This window comes from Bos javanicus, chromosome 11 (genome assembly GCF_032452875.1).
Source record: "Bos javanicus breed banteng chromosome 11, ARS-OSU_banteng_1.0, whole genome shotgun sequence".
Classification (NCBI taxonomy): domain Eukaryota; kingdom Metazoa; phylum Chordata; class Mammalia; order Artiodactyla; family Bovidae; genus Bos; species Bos javanicus.
This window is the reverse complement of record NC_083878.1, coordinates 87,800,503-87,815,728: the sequence shown is the minus strand read 5'-3', so window position 1 is coordinate 87,815,728 and position 15,226 is coordinate 87,800,503. Positions and strand designations below refer to the sequence as shown.

The 15,226-nt window shown below is 48.4% G+C and overlaps 1 protein-coding gene across 4 annotated transcripts in view; it reads left to right on the top strand.

Moving 5' to 3' along the window:
• Positions 1-15,226, top strand: part of ASAP2 (ArfGAP with SH3 domain, ankyrin repeat and PH domain 2) — a 158,573-nt gene that overhangs the window by 97,765 nt on the left and 45,582 nt on the right. For all 4 annotated transcript variants that reach the window (XM_061433341.1, XM_061433340.1, XM_061433342.1 and 1 more), the window contains 4 exons: positions 2,753-2,828; positions 3,101-3,187; positions 9,718-9,821; positions 10,911-10,980. In XM_061433341.1, the coding sequence (XP_061289325.1) occupies positions 2,753-2,828; positions 3,101-3,187; positions 9,718-9,821; positions 10,911-10,980 (337 nt within the window). The remainder of the gene's footprint in view (positions 1-2,752; positions 2,829-3,100; positions 3,188-9,717; positions 9,822-10,910; positions 10,981-15,226) is intronic.

Genomic DNA, 15,226 nt, shown 5'->3' with positions numbered 1-15,226 from the left:
TTTTGAAGCATTCCCCTTAAGGGCAGAGAAGATAGACACGACACACATGCCTCAATAAGGATTGGTGCACAAAAGATAGGAGTTTTGAAAATCAGGGGGAAGAGCTTTCTAGGTAGATGGTCAAGATTGGCAAGGCTTTCCACAGCGACGAAATCTAAGTCTGGATCATTCTTGCAAGCACAGGGCCCAGTGTTGCAATGCGGACGGTGTCTGTGATGAGAAACACTTCTCTGGGCTCCTGACTCCGCTGCGGGGTGCACCGGAGACCGTTGCCAGGCTCGGAGGTTCCGGGGCCAAGCACCTGCTGCCCCGCGCCGGGAGCAGGACCCTTTCTGGGCCAATCCCCTGTGATGTTTCTCCCCCTCCCTAAACTAGTGTGTGTTCAACTTCCCTTCCCTCTCTGCCTCCTTCTCTCCCTCCCCACCCCCTGCCCCCCAACCATCACCTCTTGCCTTCACCTATTTTACAAGAATTTGAATTGATTAGTGGAATAGTTATACAAGAAAAAAATAAAACTCAGACAAAACGTCAGAACCAAATGAGTTCATGACAGGAGGGAGATGTTTGCCCTCTCGTTCCTGTGTTTGTGCTTCCCAGTTTCCTTTTCAGTTTAAAATTGCTGCTCTGGGTCGGGCATTGTGCTCAGAGTGGAAACACAGGGACGTGCAAGACATGGCATTTCTGCCCTGGCAGTGGAAACAGACACATGGAAAAGTCATTATAACCCGGACACAATTGCTCTACCAGAAGCATGTTCTATATTTAGTGGAAAAAAAAACAAGTTAGGCAAAATACAGGAATGAGAATGTAAAGTGAAATTACGCAAATATCTAAAGATTAAAGTAAGAAATGCTGATAGCCCAGCCTCTTTCCTAATAACCAGCTCGTCATGGTTTGTGGCCCGCGTGCCATGTGTGTGTTTCCCGCTTCCTTCCTTCCTCCTCCCTCCTTGGAGTTATTGTACTAAGTGCCATGCAATGTTGTTTCTACAACCCCTCCTATTAATTGCAAACTTGATATGGGAAATTCCCACAGGACTGTTGCTGAGTTTAAAAGAAAGAAACGTGTGAACCCCAGGTCACTTTTTGAAGATAGTCTCCTTGGTACCCAGTAAACCGGCAGAAGTTGGAGACACCTTCCTTCCTTCATTAATTTCTTCCTTCAGCAAATATCGTGCGCTTGAGATGTGCCAGGCTTTGCGGATACTGTGTCCTCACTCTCCCAGAACTTCGGATCTGATGGGGGAACTATATTTTAAACTGTTACCCCAATGAACACATAACGGCAGTTGTGGCAAGTGTTTCGAAGCCAGAGACAGGATCTCTGAGAATCTGGTGAGGAGGCCTCTTTGAAGGGAGGGGAGTGTGGCACACCTTGCTGATGAGACTGTATTTAGCTGAAAACTTGGAGAGTGAGTGGGAACCAGCAGGTAAACCAGAAGGCAGACTGCAGGGCCTCCTCAGAGGGAAGAACAGTCTGTGCAGAGGGCCTGAGGCAGGGATGGCTGGGTGGCCACGGAGGCGTAGGGAGAAGTGAATAAGGGGCAAGGAGAGTGGACTGGAGCTTGGAGGTGGGCGCTTTAGGCCTTCCTACAGGTTTTGAACCCTCGCCTAAGCTCCCGGAAGCCTCTGCTGCCCCTCAAATGGGCTCAGACGCCGAGCTGCAGAAAAAACTCATCCAGCCTCCATTCTCATTCCTGAATCGCTTGTTATAAGTGACTTTATGAGCCCTGGGTTCTGAGTGTTAAAAATGTTCCTTTTGATATTCGATCTCAAGTTCTCTGACCACGTCTCCCTGCTCTGCACACACGGCCATCCGTGTGCATTTAAGCCAGCTTGCTTTTTATCTTTGTCCTTTGTCTTTTCCACTTAGCTGTGGCCTGTTAAGGAGCCTAATTTAGTGTCTTACTCTTATATTCACCCTGTGCTTCTCTGGCCTCAGACTCTTCTACTTCTGAACCCAAGCCTCTGCTGCGATTTGTCGGGAGAGTCCTGTTTTCCCACTATAAACTGAGAATTTAGGGTTCATTTTATATGAAACGGTAGCATTTCAACCTTTTCTGCTCTGTTCGTCGCTAGATAAGTAGCTTTTAGCGCCTAGGCACATTGACTCTTGTTATTCAGATGGTTGTTTCTCTCGCTTGGGCTCTGTGGTTCCCCTACCCTGGTGTCCACAGACTCTGCCTGTGTGGCATCAGCAAGTGACTGGTGACCATCTGAATCTTCCAGGAAAAATCACAGACACTAGGCTTATTGCCAGAGAAGGCAATGGCACCCTACTCCAGTACTCCTGCCTGGAAAATCCCATGGGTGGAGGAGCCTGGTAGGCTGCAGTCCATGGGGTCGCTAAGAGTCGGACACGACTGAGCAACTTGACTTTCACTTTTCGCTTTCATGCATTGGAGAAGGACATGGCAACCGACTCCAGTGTTCTTGCCTGGAGAATCCCAGGGACGGGGGAGCCTGGTGGGCTGCCGTCTATGGGGTCGCACAGAGTCAGACACACTAAAGTGACTTAGCAGCAGCAGCAGGCTTATTGTGGTTCCTTCTCAATTCATCGCTCATAGTTTTGAACATCACTTTGTTCGTGGTTTGCCTGATATTTTAAGGTTTGGTTCCTAGGTTCCTAGTCTTTTCCCCCCAGGAATTACATCATGATCTCAGCCATTTCCTTTAAAGAAGTCTTTTTTCTCCATCTAACAAAATTGTTTTCTCTTTTATGAAACCCAGCCTATGCTCTTTTTTCCTCCTAGTTTTTTCCAGGATGGACTGAAAGCAGTCGAAAGCCTCAAACCTTCCATTGAAACACTTTCCACAGACCTTCACACAGTAAGTAACTATCCTCCCACGTGAGTGTCGTAAGTATGCACTATGCACTTGGATTTAAACATTGATCCCGTGCAATCTCATGTTTATATGCCGCGCTGCCCAGAACATGACTGCCCTGGAGCACCCCCACGCAGCTTGGGGAACGGGGTTCCCACTCTATCCTCCGTCTTGGAGTCGGGGGGAAGGTTGCAGTTGTTGAGAAATGACCATGAGCTCCACCATCTTGTTGCACCTCAGCCGTACTTTCTCTGCTTTGTTATATTTTTTTAAAGATCAAACAGGCCCAGGACGAAGAGAGAAGGCAGTTGATACAGCTCCGAGATATTCTGAAATCGGCATTACAGGTTGAACAGAAAGAGGTGAGGGGATTTAAGTTTGAAAAACCTTTCATCCCTTAGTCTTGGGAGCTCTAGGACTGAAGAGGTGAGATCCAGGTCTCTGGGTGCTCCTTCACTCCGGGGTTGTATTGGACAGCATGAAAATATGTAGTTTGTTCTTTGAGTTGGTTTTATAAAACCATCTTTTAAAATACACTTGTTTCGTGGAGGAACCATTACCATAAGCCTTGCCTTAACGGCAGCATTTCAACAATTGCTGCTCCGTCCGTCTTACCGTCTCTTCACGTAGACACTCGTCGTTCGTATCAGTTACTGTTGATTCGCTCCCCGGGCTCTGTGGTTCCTCTGCCCTGATGTCCATGGGCCCTGCCTGTGTGGCGTCAACAGGTGACTGGTGACCATCTGGATCTTCCAGCCCAGAGATGATGTTCCATAAAATGGGAGGAGCTCGATTTTCTGCTTTCTGAAGGGTAGAAACCTTGGTTTCTGACATCATCTCTTTCATATAATTATTCCTTCTTTGTGTACTAACACATTTGCAGTGATCATTTGTATGTGGGGAGCTTAGTAGAAAAACCATTAAAAGGTACATTTTAAAGTGATTTCATATGTTTGCTACAGTGCACATATTATAATGTGAAATTTAATGCAAACACACATCCTTGTCGATGAAATTAAGTGAGTTTCAATTGTCAATGAAATCAATCATCTATTAAATGACAGCAGAGTGTAAAGTTCACTGCTAGCATTTTGGCATGCTCTATTTTGTTTGAAGTTCTTGTACTATAACTGAATATTGTTGTTTTTCTCCCGAATGCATTTACCTTTTGTGACCGAAGTCTAGGAGAGTAAGTAGTTCAGTATTTTTAATAAATCGTAGAACTTTGCATGCTTTCTTCATGAACTTCAAAAAATAGATATTTCTTCCGAGAAATGTCTAGTAGCAATTTTTATTTTTGTGCTTCCTCTTCCACAAGAGCTGTGGGTTTTATTTAAGACCAAAGAATTTGAATGCATAACTGTTAGTGAAATGGAAGTTTTCCAAATTTCCAGTTTAGCCTTTGGGGGTCACTCCTTTGTGAAGGTGAAACCGCTGGCCCCCTCCCCTTCCATTGCATCACTGAGTTCTGCCTGTCTTCTGAAGCACCTTGATGCCTGCCTTGGGAGTGGGGGCCGCCTCTGTTCCCCCCAGCCCCAGTGATCTGTATTGCACATTCTGTTTGAGTGACTTTTAAAAAAAATGACAGCATATATATTTGGGGGCTTTTTGGCCGTGTCCTCAAGTGTACAGATGCTTTTTTCTCCAGCTGGACCTCAAACGGGCAGAGGAGGCCTTCCAGCCTTCTGTGCCCGGCCGGCCATCACGTCATCGCACCATATTGCTCCTTCTGTAGGCTCTTGGTAAACACGGGTCAGCTGAATGAAAGGTTGGCAGACTGAGGTCGGAGGTAGTGCTGGAAATTTCTCATAGCCTGGTGACTTCCTCCAGGGCTAGAGAAATCTGGGTCCTGATATTCCCAAACATGGAATATAAACAGCAAAAGGCGGGGGGTGTGGGGGGTGTGGGGGAAGAGCTTGGAGTATGGAGACTACAGTGGCCTGATTGTAACCAGAGGAGATGGCATTGATGTAGGAGCCACCGGCCCCAGAGAACTCAAAGGGGATCCCTGAAGAAGGGTCAGACCTGTGAAGCAAAACCGAGGTTTAAAATCCCGGAGAGCAGGTGCTGGGGTTCAATAGCCTTCTGGGCACAGAGAGGGAGGCCAGTGTTTGCTTTGGCTGGCTGGGAAGAGGAGGTTATTTATAGCTCTGCAGAAAAGTGTAACAAACTTACCAGCACAGACCAGAAGTCTTTAATGGCTTGTTGTTTTTGTTTTTTTGTTGACCAGCCTGTCTGCCCCAGATGCACACAGGGGTCAGGTGAACCTTCTTGACCGGCTCCTCTGGCTTTACACCCAAAGATGGAACCCACCCATCCACTGGCTGTGAATGTGTTGTCTTTTCTGTGTCTCACACTCTGTGTTGCTTTTTGATGATGATATTTCATCAGCTGGACGTTATGTGAATACACTGCAAGTAGTTTTAAAAAAAAGTGTGTAAGTTAAATTTGATCTATTTTAAAATGATTTTTTAACTGAGGTCCCTGCAGTTACAAGAATTGAACATTTGGGCGTTGCTGTTGTTTAGTTCTCATTGCTTTTTGGATTCTCTTCTGTGACGCAGGAAAATGAAGGTGTTGATGGATTTTATTCAGTGTTTTAAAAATTCTAAATCTCCATGATGATAGTTCATAAAAATTAGGTAACATGCCCCAAAGAAACTGCATTGTTGGTTGGTAGGACTTACCCTCTATGTCCTGCCTGCTTCGCTTCTCAGGACTTTCCAGGCACTTATCAAGTGAGACTAGTAATCAGGCCTTACAACAGCATGGCAGGCAGGTAGTGTTAACCCATATTCACAACTTGAGTCTGAGAAATGCAGTTGCTGGAGTGAACTCAGGTTTGAGCCCTCGTCTCTTCCACTGCAGGGCTCTTCTCTTTCCAGCTATATTATGTGACTTTAATAATATCTCTGTCAGATAGTATCTTTTAAGAAGCTACTCAGAGGAAAGTCTCTGGCGGTCCAGTGGTTAGGACTTGGCGCTTTCACTGCCAGGAATCGGGTTCAGTCCCTTGTTGCTGCTGCTGCTGCTACTAAGTCGCTTCAGTCGTGTCCGACTCTGTGCGACCCCAGAGATGGCAGCCCACCAGGCTCCCCCGTCCCTGGGATTCTCCAGGCAAGAACACTGGAGTAAGTTGCCAGTTCCTTCTCCAGTGCATGAAAGTGAAAAGTGAAAGGGAAGTCGCTCAGTTGTGTCCGACGCTCAGCTACCCCATGGACTGCAGCCTTCCAGGCTCCTCCATCCATGGGATTTTCCAGGCAAGAGTACTGGAGTGGGGTGCCATTGCCTTCTCTGCAGTCCCTCGTTGGGGAACTAAAATCCCACAAGCTGCGTGGCAATGGCCAAAAACAAGCACTGCTAACAGGGAACTGGTGGTAGGAGATGTTCGCAGACCACAGCTTAGCGCTCACTTAGCAGAGCCCCGCCCTAGTGTGTCTATACACTTGTGCCCAGGGACATGCCCGGGGAAGACGGGGGCAGTTGGAATCACACCCATCCCTTGGCAGAGAGACTTGAAGCCTCCAATCCGCTCATCATGACAGGTGTCTGAACATAGACTTTCTGAGAGGCAGATGGATACAACGTAAAAGTGTTTGTGATGTTCTAGATTCCTAGGAAGCTCAGGGATATTTCTTGGGGGTGTGTGTGTATCTCTCCCCCTGATACTTCTCGGGTGTGTGTGTGTGTGTGTAAAATAATATGCAGCATCCTCCTTCTCCCAAGGCCTTCCCAGGTGGGGCAGTGATAAAGAATCGGCCTGCCAGTGCAGGAGACTCATGAGGTGTGGGATTGATTCCTGGGTCAGGAAGATCCCCTGAAGTAGGAAGTGGCAACCCACTCCAGTGTTCTTGCTTGCAAAGTCCCATGGACAGAGGAGCCTGGCGGGCCACAGTCCATGGGTTGCAAAGAGTCAGACACGACTGAGTAACTATGCACAGGTCATGTCCCCACCCCATTCCTGAAGATTTCAGATACGGAGTCTACTGTTCATCTGGGTGGTTTCTATCTCTGCAGGCTCCAGTGGCTAACCCTTCATAAGGCCACACAAAACTGAAGATCTTGGTTGGTGCCTGGGATCTGGGAATTTGTCTGGGTGTCACAGGACAGAGGCTATATGGGTATTGATATAATTTTATGAGCTCTTTCTGAAGTTCTATAAAATGCCTACATAACCTGTGTGCTTCAGACATACAAACCGTCCCCACAGGGGGGCTCACTCAATTGGGTCTTAGGTCGTCCTTGGCCCTTCTGGGGAAGCATGGGTACGTTGGAGAGTCTTCCAGAGTCTGTGCAGTGTGGACGCACTGCCAGTTGTCCGTGTTGTTAGGTGATGGATCTCCTTAGAATGAAAGGCTCTTGTTCCTTGATGTACATTCCATTCAGCTGAAATTTTGGTTATATGAAAGGGCCAGCTTTACTTCCTTCCCTTGATCACATGTTGTTTTTTTTGTTGGGTCACAATAGAAGTCTCCTGGAAGGTGTTGAAATAGTTCTAAAGCAGGTTCAGTTTTATGTTAGAGGGATTACATTCCTCTTACAAATTTTAAATTTTATAGTTTCAGATTTGCTTGCACTTTTAAATTAATTCAAGAAACACCTTGTCTGAAGAATAAAACAGTAATTTCTTCCCCAGCCTCTGGCATCGCGTCTGATTCTGTTGAAAAGAAGAACGTCCTTAACATCCTGTTCATAAGACCTGTGAAGAGTTCTGATTAATATGCATGGCGTGAACACTTTTAACAGTGTGTCACAGGTTGCACCACTTACTTTGTTCAGGGTTTTTATTTTTTTTCCCTCCCCAGATCAATAGACATATTTCTTGGTTGTACAGTGTAGCCTTTTGACAGGTCTATTTTTAGTCTTTCTCAGAGATTCAGATAAGTGAACATGGTTTCTCCATTTCCCCTCTACTGCATTCAGTTCCAGTGATTTTAAAGCTGGTTTGCTCTAAATGTCTGCAGAAGGCAGTGGCACCCCACTCCAGTATTCTTGCCTGGAAAATCCCATGGACGGAGGAGCCTGGAAGGCTGCAGTCCATGGGGTCGCTGAGGGTCAGACACGACTGAGCGACTTCCCTTTCACTTTTCACTTTCATGCATTGGAGAAGGAAATGGCAAGCCACTCCAGTGTTCTTGCCTGGAGAATCCCAGGGACGGGGAGCCTGGTGGGCTGCCATCTCTGGGGTCGCACAGAGTCAGACACGACTGAAGTGACTTAGCAGCTCTAAATGTCTAGTGCCAGTGTATGCTGCCCTTCTGAGCGAATGTGGGAACTGGGACCATTCTCATCTCATGAACGAGCTGTTTGACTTAGTTGTTTAGGGGCATGAATCCCCCTGGAAAAGGAGGATGTTTCTCCTGTCTGGGGCCTGCTTGTTCAGGCTCTGTTGTCAGTTCAGTTGTGGAATGGTTGTGCATATTATTGATTTCTCAGATGAAGATTTAAAAAAAAATTTTTTTTTGTTTTGTTTTTTTTTGCTGAATTATCTCACCTATATTTCAGAGTTTAAAAAGTCAGTGCCAGACAGCCCATGTTCATGGATTGGAAAACTTATTATCCTTGGGGTGGCAGTATGCCCCCAAATTGATCTACAGATTGAGTGCCATCCCTATCAAAATAAAATCCCAGCTGCCTATTTGCAGAAATCTGCAGGCTGATTCTAAATTCATATGGAAATGCAAAAGGACCCAGAATGGCCAAAGCAGTCCTGAAAAAAAAGAACAAAGTTGGAGGACTCAGCCTTTCTGGTTTCAGAACTTACCACAAAGCTGTAGTAGTCAGGACAGTGTGGCATTGACAGAAAGATGGGCACATAAATCAGTGAAACCCTCACACTACAGTCAGTGGATTTTCAGCAAAGGTGTTAAGACGGTGCAATGAGAAGGGCTTCCCTGGTGGCTCAGATGGTCAAGAATCTGCCTGCCATGCAGGAGACCTGGGTTCGATCCCTGGGTCGGGAAGATCCCCTGGAGGAGGGCATGGCAACCCACTCCAGTGCTCTTGCCTGGAGAATCCCATGGGCAGAGGAGCCTGGTGGGCTACAGTTCATGGGGTCAGACAAGAGTCAGACACGACTTGAGTGGCTTTAATTTTCCAATGAGGAAAGAGTCGTCTTTTCAGTAGATGACGCTGGGACAGGATAGCCAGAGCAAAAGAACGCATTTGGCCCCTGCCTCACGCCATAATAAAAAATTAGTTCCAGAAGGCTGGAGGTTGCCGGATGTGGTAGAATGGGCCAGATTCTCAGCTGATGGGGTGGATGGTCTGCCCCGAGGGATGCCCACGGCCCCGCTGCTGGGGTGCATGGGGTCAGAAGGAGGGTGGCATTCATGTGTGTTACGTCCCAGGTATTCACACAGGTGGTCTCCCTCGAGCCTTCCTGGGTTTACGGTCCTGACTAGCAGTTGTCTCCTGTTTTCTCGAGAGGAGACTGAGGCGGGGAGCTTAGTATCTTGCCCAAAGAAAGAGGCGGGATGTTGCTTCGTGTGTTTTGCTTGAAAGCCTCACCTTTGTCAGCACGCTGCGTTTCCTTTCTTCTCAAAGCCTGCTTTTGCTGCACCAGGAGCTTCTTGCCATTGCCAGGGACTTAAGGCTTGTAAATAGGTGAAATCTAAGGAACTTCACGAGTCACTGCCAGACAGCCCCTTCTTCTTTCAGCCAGTTTGGGGATACCGGTGTTTGTCATCTCCCTCTCCAGCCTGTGGGTGGCATTTATGGGTCCCAGGATATGAATTGTGTATCCCTTTTTGGATGTGTTTAAGAGGAGAAATTCTCTAATTAAAAAAAAAATTTTTTTTTTTTTGTAAGGGCGTAAGTGTCTTTGTGTGCTACCTTTTGAAAATTGGAATCTGGACAGGATTAAAAAAACTCGCTTCTTGACCCTTTTCAGGACTTGCAAATGCGCCAGAGCACGGCCTATAGTTTACACCAGCCTCAGGGGAACAAGGAGCACGGCACAGAGCGCACCGGCAGCCTCTACAAGAAGAGCGACGGGTGCGTAGATGGGGTCGCTACAGGCTAGGGATGTGTGTGTGTGTGTGTGTGTGTGTGTGTGTGTAGATGGTGTCGCTACAGGCTAGGGCTGTGCATGTGTGTGTAGACGGGGTCACTGCAGGCTAGGGGTGTACGTAGGGGTATGTGTCGATGGTGTTGCTACAGGCTAGGGGTGTGCGTGTGTGTGTAGACGGAGTCGCTACAGGCTAGGGGTGTATGTAGGGGGGTGTGTGTGTGTGTGTGTAGATGGCGTCGCTACAGGCTAGGGGTGTGCATAGGGGTGTGTGTGTGTAGACGGCATCGCTACAGGCTAGGGGTGTGCGTGTGTGTGTGTAGACGGCGTTGCTACAGGCTAGGGGTATGCGTAGGGTTGTGTGTGTATGTGTAGATGGTGTCGCTACAGGCTAGGGGTATGCCTAGGGGTGTATGTGTATGTAGACGGGGTCACTACAGGCTAGGGGTGTGTGTGTGTGTAGACAGAGTCGCTACAGGTTAGGGGTGTGCATGTGTGTGTGTAGACAGGGTCGCTACAGGCTAGGGCTGTGCGTAGGGGAGTGTGTGTGTGTAGATGGCACTGTTAGAGGCTCAGGGTGTGTGTGCATGCATAGATGGCATCGCTAGAGACTCGGGGTGTATGTGTTTGTGTGTATAGACCGTGTCTCTAGAGGCTTGGGGGGTGTGTGTGGTGCACACATAGGCGGCATCGCTAGAGGCTCAGGGTGTGTATGTGTGTAGACGGTCTTGCTAGAGGCTCATGGTGTGTGTGCACACATAGATGGCATCGCTAGAGGCTCGGGGTGTGTGTTTGCATGTGTGTAGACAGTGTCTCTAGAGGCTTGGGGTATGTGCGTGTGTGCACACGGCGTCACTAGAGGCTCAGGGGTTCGGTGTGTGTGTGTGTGTGTAGATGGCGTCGCTAGAGGCTCAGGGTATATGTACATGCATAGATGGTGTTGCTAGAGGCTCAGGGAGGGGGGGTGTGTGTGTGTGTGTGTGTAGACGGCATTGCTAGAGGCTTGGGGGGGTGTGTGTGTGTTGTCCTGTGTCCACAATCTCTGAACTCCTTATCTTTCCCCATGTATCTGTAAGGATCCGAAAAGTGTGGCAGAAAAGGAAGTGTTCGGTGAAAAACGGCTTTCTGACCATATCCCATGGCACCGTAAGTATCCTCTCATCGCGGTCCCCATGGTAATGGGATGAGAGGTGCGGGTTGGAGGCCTGGGGAAGGGACCCGGCCCTGGGTGCTGGCCCTGAGGGTGCATTTTAAACACATTTCCTGCTGAGAAGAGCTTGTCTGGGTTCCTCCTCTGTTTGGTATCCCTGCTCCTTGTTCACGGTTCCCTGATCAGGGGCCCTTGCTGCCTAACAGCATCAAGAACATCTGAGGAGTCGGGTGGTCTGTGGAAATTGAACGTCGCATTTGGGATGATTTCTTCTTTTCCGTTAGAGGAAAACAGGCGGTCAGGACTCTGGGAATCAGAAACCTAAGAAAGGAGAGATTTCAGTAACTTCCCTGTAGACACAGTGCACCCAGCCTTCATCAGGTTCTTTTCTCTAACCCTGTATACAGTTGCCCGTGCAGGAAACTGAGCCAACATAGGCTGAGCCAATTGGAAAACCAGTTGGAACAGGATGGTTGGCTAATCTGGCTTGCAGAGACTGGGACTTGTAACCACAGTTACAGACACGGCCCTTGTCCGTGGTGGTCTTGAGGCTTGTTATCACCTTACCGGGTGTGGACGTGGGATCTAGTGAAAGCCACGGAGGCTGGTAGACATTTGTTAAATGTCTGGAGGTGGAGTTGGTGGCCATTTTGCTATGACCGAGGACGCTGGTGGTGGCCTGTGTTCCCACGCTCCTGACCTTAGGCCCATGATGGAGAAGAGCCTTCTTCTCTCCCCCACCATCACCAGCTCCCCTGGGAGGGGCAGAGCTGGGCAGAAGCGCACACAGGCTCTCCGGGCACCCAGACGGAGCTCATGGCTCAGTGTGGTTCCAGGGAAACAGCCCTTGTCTGTGTTGAGGAGTCAGGAGACAGAGTAAACCCAACCGAAGGATGGCACTGCGGCGTGGGCTGCGTTCCACGGGGAGAGGCGGCCTCCTTCATGCCCTCTGACTCTGTGTGGGGAGGGAGAGACCATAGAACTAGTGGGTGCCAAGAGGCAGGAGGGGTCTCTGGGGACCTCTGACCTGGGGGTGGAATGGGGCTCCTGCCTGCGCAACTGAAGGTCATTTCTCTAAAATCTGGCCTTCATGGGCCTTCTTTACAGTCACCTCGTCCCTGTGGGGCCTTGCAGTCTGGGTCCTGATGTGAAGTTCTGTGCATATAGGGGTGTGTGTGTGTGTGTGTGTGTGTGTGTAAGGGTGACAGTGCTGTAGACTAAGGAAAGCAGATTGATTCAGTCATCAATCCTCTTTAACGTGGAGAATGGAAAAAATAGAGTAAGGCCATGTTCCCTTCCTGCCTTAACACCTGTGATTCTGTGGTTTGCTTTCCAGCTGTTCTCTACTCTGTTTTAACTCAGGTTTACTGTCTCAGTGCAGAAAATGCTATAAAGTGAGACTGGGTTTCCCTGCATGCTTGTTTATAGCCCTAAAGTCATCAGGTCTCTTCGGCTTCATTGGCATGTCCACAAGACCCAGGGCCTCAGCTTGAACCAAAGAGTGGTTCTGCCTGCACTTCAGAGATGACAACAGGCCTGGTCATTTCTGCTAATCCTTTGCTGACAACATTGGTTCTCATCACATCTGTTGCTTGAGCTTCCTCTTAAAAGATACAGAGGCTTAGTTTTCTTTAAATGTTGCCGGGTTGTCCCAGTTTTCAGCAGATAGTACAGTTATACCCAGCTTTACTAGTGTGGTGACAGCTCAGCTTGCCATACCACCGCCTGTTGAGTGAGCGTTTCCTCTTCGGGGGTTCTGCTATAGGGAGTCCTTCTCTCTGGACGCCTCCTCCTGCCTTTAGCTGCCTGGCCCTCAATGACCTCTGCCTCCAGCCCAGAAGAGTGGCAGGTGCGGGCTTCGTCCCTCTGCCTCCCCTGGGAAACAAGTCAGCCCTCTTTCTTCAGCAGGGTTCCCTGCATGCTGCAGAAGGCAGACCCCAACACCCCAGTGCCACCGCACCCACAGAGCATTCACACGTGAATGAACCCCTACTGAGAAAGGAGAGAGGCCTGTTTGGTTTGGTCTGGTTTGAATCTGGCTCCTTGTGTAGCTTACCTGTTCAGCCAGCTTCTCCCTTAGTGTGCTAATTTATCATCAGGAAAAAAAGGGGGCAGTTTTTCCAAGACTCGACCAAGTAAATGGGAATCTTAAAAGCAGAATCCACCACCCAGCTGAGAATTAGGTCTTTAAGTCGTGCGGAAGCTTGGGGTATATTCACATTGCTAGGAAAGCTAATTTCTTCCCAGGGAGCTGGCAGCCTTTGGCACATGAGATTATTGTCTTCTGTGTTTCAGCAATGATGACATCCAGGGTGGATTCAGTAGGAAGCCCAAGTTGGTATTCCCCATTAGCCAAGGCTAATTGTGTTTTCTGGCACCGGAAAGAAGTTATCCTTGGGACAAAATGACTCTAATTAGATATCCTCCTTGCCAGATTCATCACTTTGCCACACTGCCAAAGACTGGAGACTGCACCAAGCTGGAAGAGAAAAGTCTGTTGGCTCTTAAAAAAAATTTTTTTTTAATGATTATCAATCAGGCAGAAGGAAGAATATAAGCTTCCTTTTTAAAAACCTGACAAACTGGGGAAAAATGAAATAGCCTGATTAAAATGGAGCCTCACTAATAACCCGTGTCTTCATAGCACTTAGGGCTGTAGGTCTGTTTTCTGCTCCTTCCTGAGTTTTTTCCTACTAAACTAGGGCTCTTCAAATTAGGCCCTCAAGAAACATTGGTATCTGATGAACTAGACGGACCTGTTCCACAGCTGAATTTTAATGATGGGAGCGTTGCCCCCAAAATTGTAGCACGGAGAGAATTTAATGGATAGAATATTCTCTGCTTAAAATTTTTCTCCCATGAATTTTTCGGACAGCTTTGCTGGCAAGCTCATCATTAATCTGAATGGGCCAGTAGCAAGCCCTTGTTAGTGTAAAACTCGGAACAGCTCAGTGTGGTCGGCTTTTGTGTGTCGTGGCCCATTCTCATGGTTGTCCTTTTGGAATGGTAGCCACATTCACTCCATCGTCATTCCTATTTCATAGATAGGCACTGGATATTTTTCCAGTACTTTGTGTATCTCATGGCACGCTCACGGTGAAGTCAGAAGTCTGTCTTTGAGAGGAGTTGTGTCTCAGTAAGAATGGACCACTTTCCCAACTGCCCAGGGAAAACGAAAGAACGCAGGTTGGCGGGGGATGGACGGAGGGGAATGCTCACTCCAATGTGGTTCTTTGCTGCACTCAGGACACCAAAGATGATCCAGAAGTGGCTCTGCTTCCCAGGAAGCCGTGTCGAGGGCCGTCAGGAGCCCGGGCTCCAGGGCCGCGCTGCCTGGTTCCATTGTTGACGTCACTGCTCCCAAACTGTGCCTGCATCATCAGATTCACTGTCAGGCTCACTTTCTTTGTAAATGATGGAGCAGTTCCTCCCTGCTAAGTCACTTCAGTCGTGTCCGACTCTGTGCGATCCCATGACGGCAGCCCACCAGGCTCCCCCGTCCCTGGGATTCTCCAGGCAAGAACACTGGAGTGGCTTGCCATTTCCTTCTCCAATGCATGAAAGTGAAAGGTGAAAGTGAAGTCACTCGGTCGTGTCCGACTCTTCGCGACCCCGTGGACTGCAGCCCACCAGGCTCCTCCGGGGTTTCCAGGCAAGAGTACTGGAGTGGGGTGCTATTGCCTTCTCCTAAAGTTCCTCCCTAGGAGAATTAAATGAGTGAGTTCTTTAAAATGCTTTCAACAGTGCCTGCCTCATATAAGCACATACGATAATAACTACAAGAACAACAGCAGCAACTGAGTAAAAGTATCTATTCTTATTCAAAATCATCTTCTCGTCCATGGAAGCGTTTCTACATTGACCATGGTCTGTCATCACCCCTCTAACCGCTCCTGTATCTAGATTCAGTGGACACCAGCACTTGGAAGTAGTCCTGAGTGCACCTGAACGGTTGTGGGATCCCAAGAGGTAACACAGTAGACGGATACCTCTGGTTGCAGTTGTGGTGGTGTGGGCTCCTACTGTAGAAATATACCATTAGATCTCCCGGTTCCCGACGAGCCAGTTAACTCTCCTGATACAGATCTGAAACTGGGTTTATGGTGCTTGGGATTGTCAAGGTGTGCTGGATCAGGCCAAGCATAGAGTCCTGAAGCACGGATTTCTGATGACCCAGGGTATCTGTTGGGCATCTGCTGTGATGGACACCCCATGGTTTCCATGTGAGGGATGAGGGCAGCA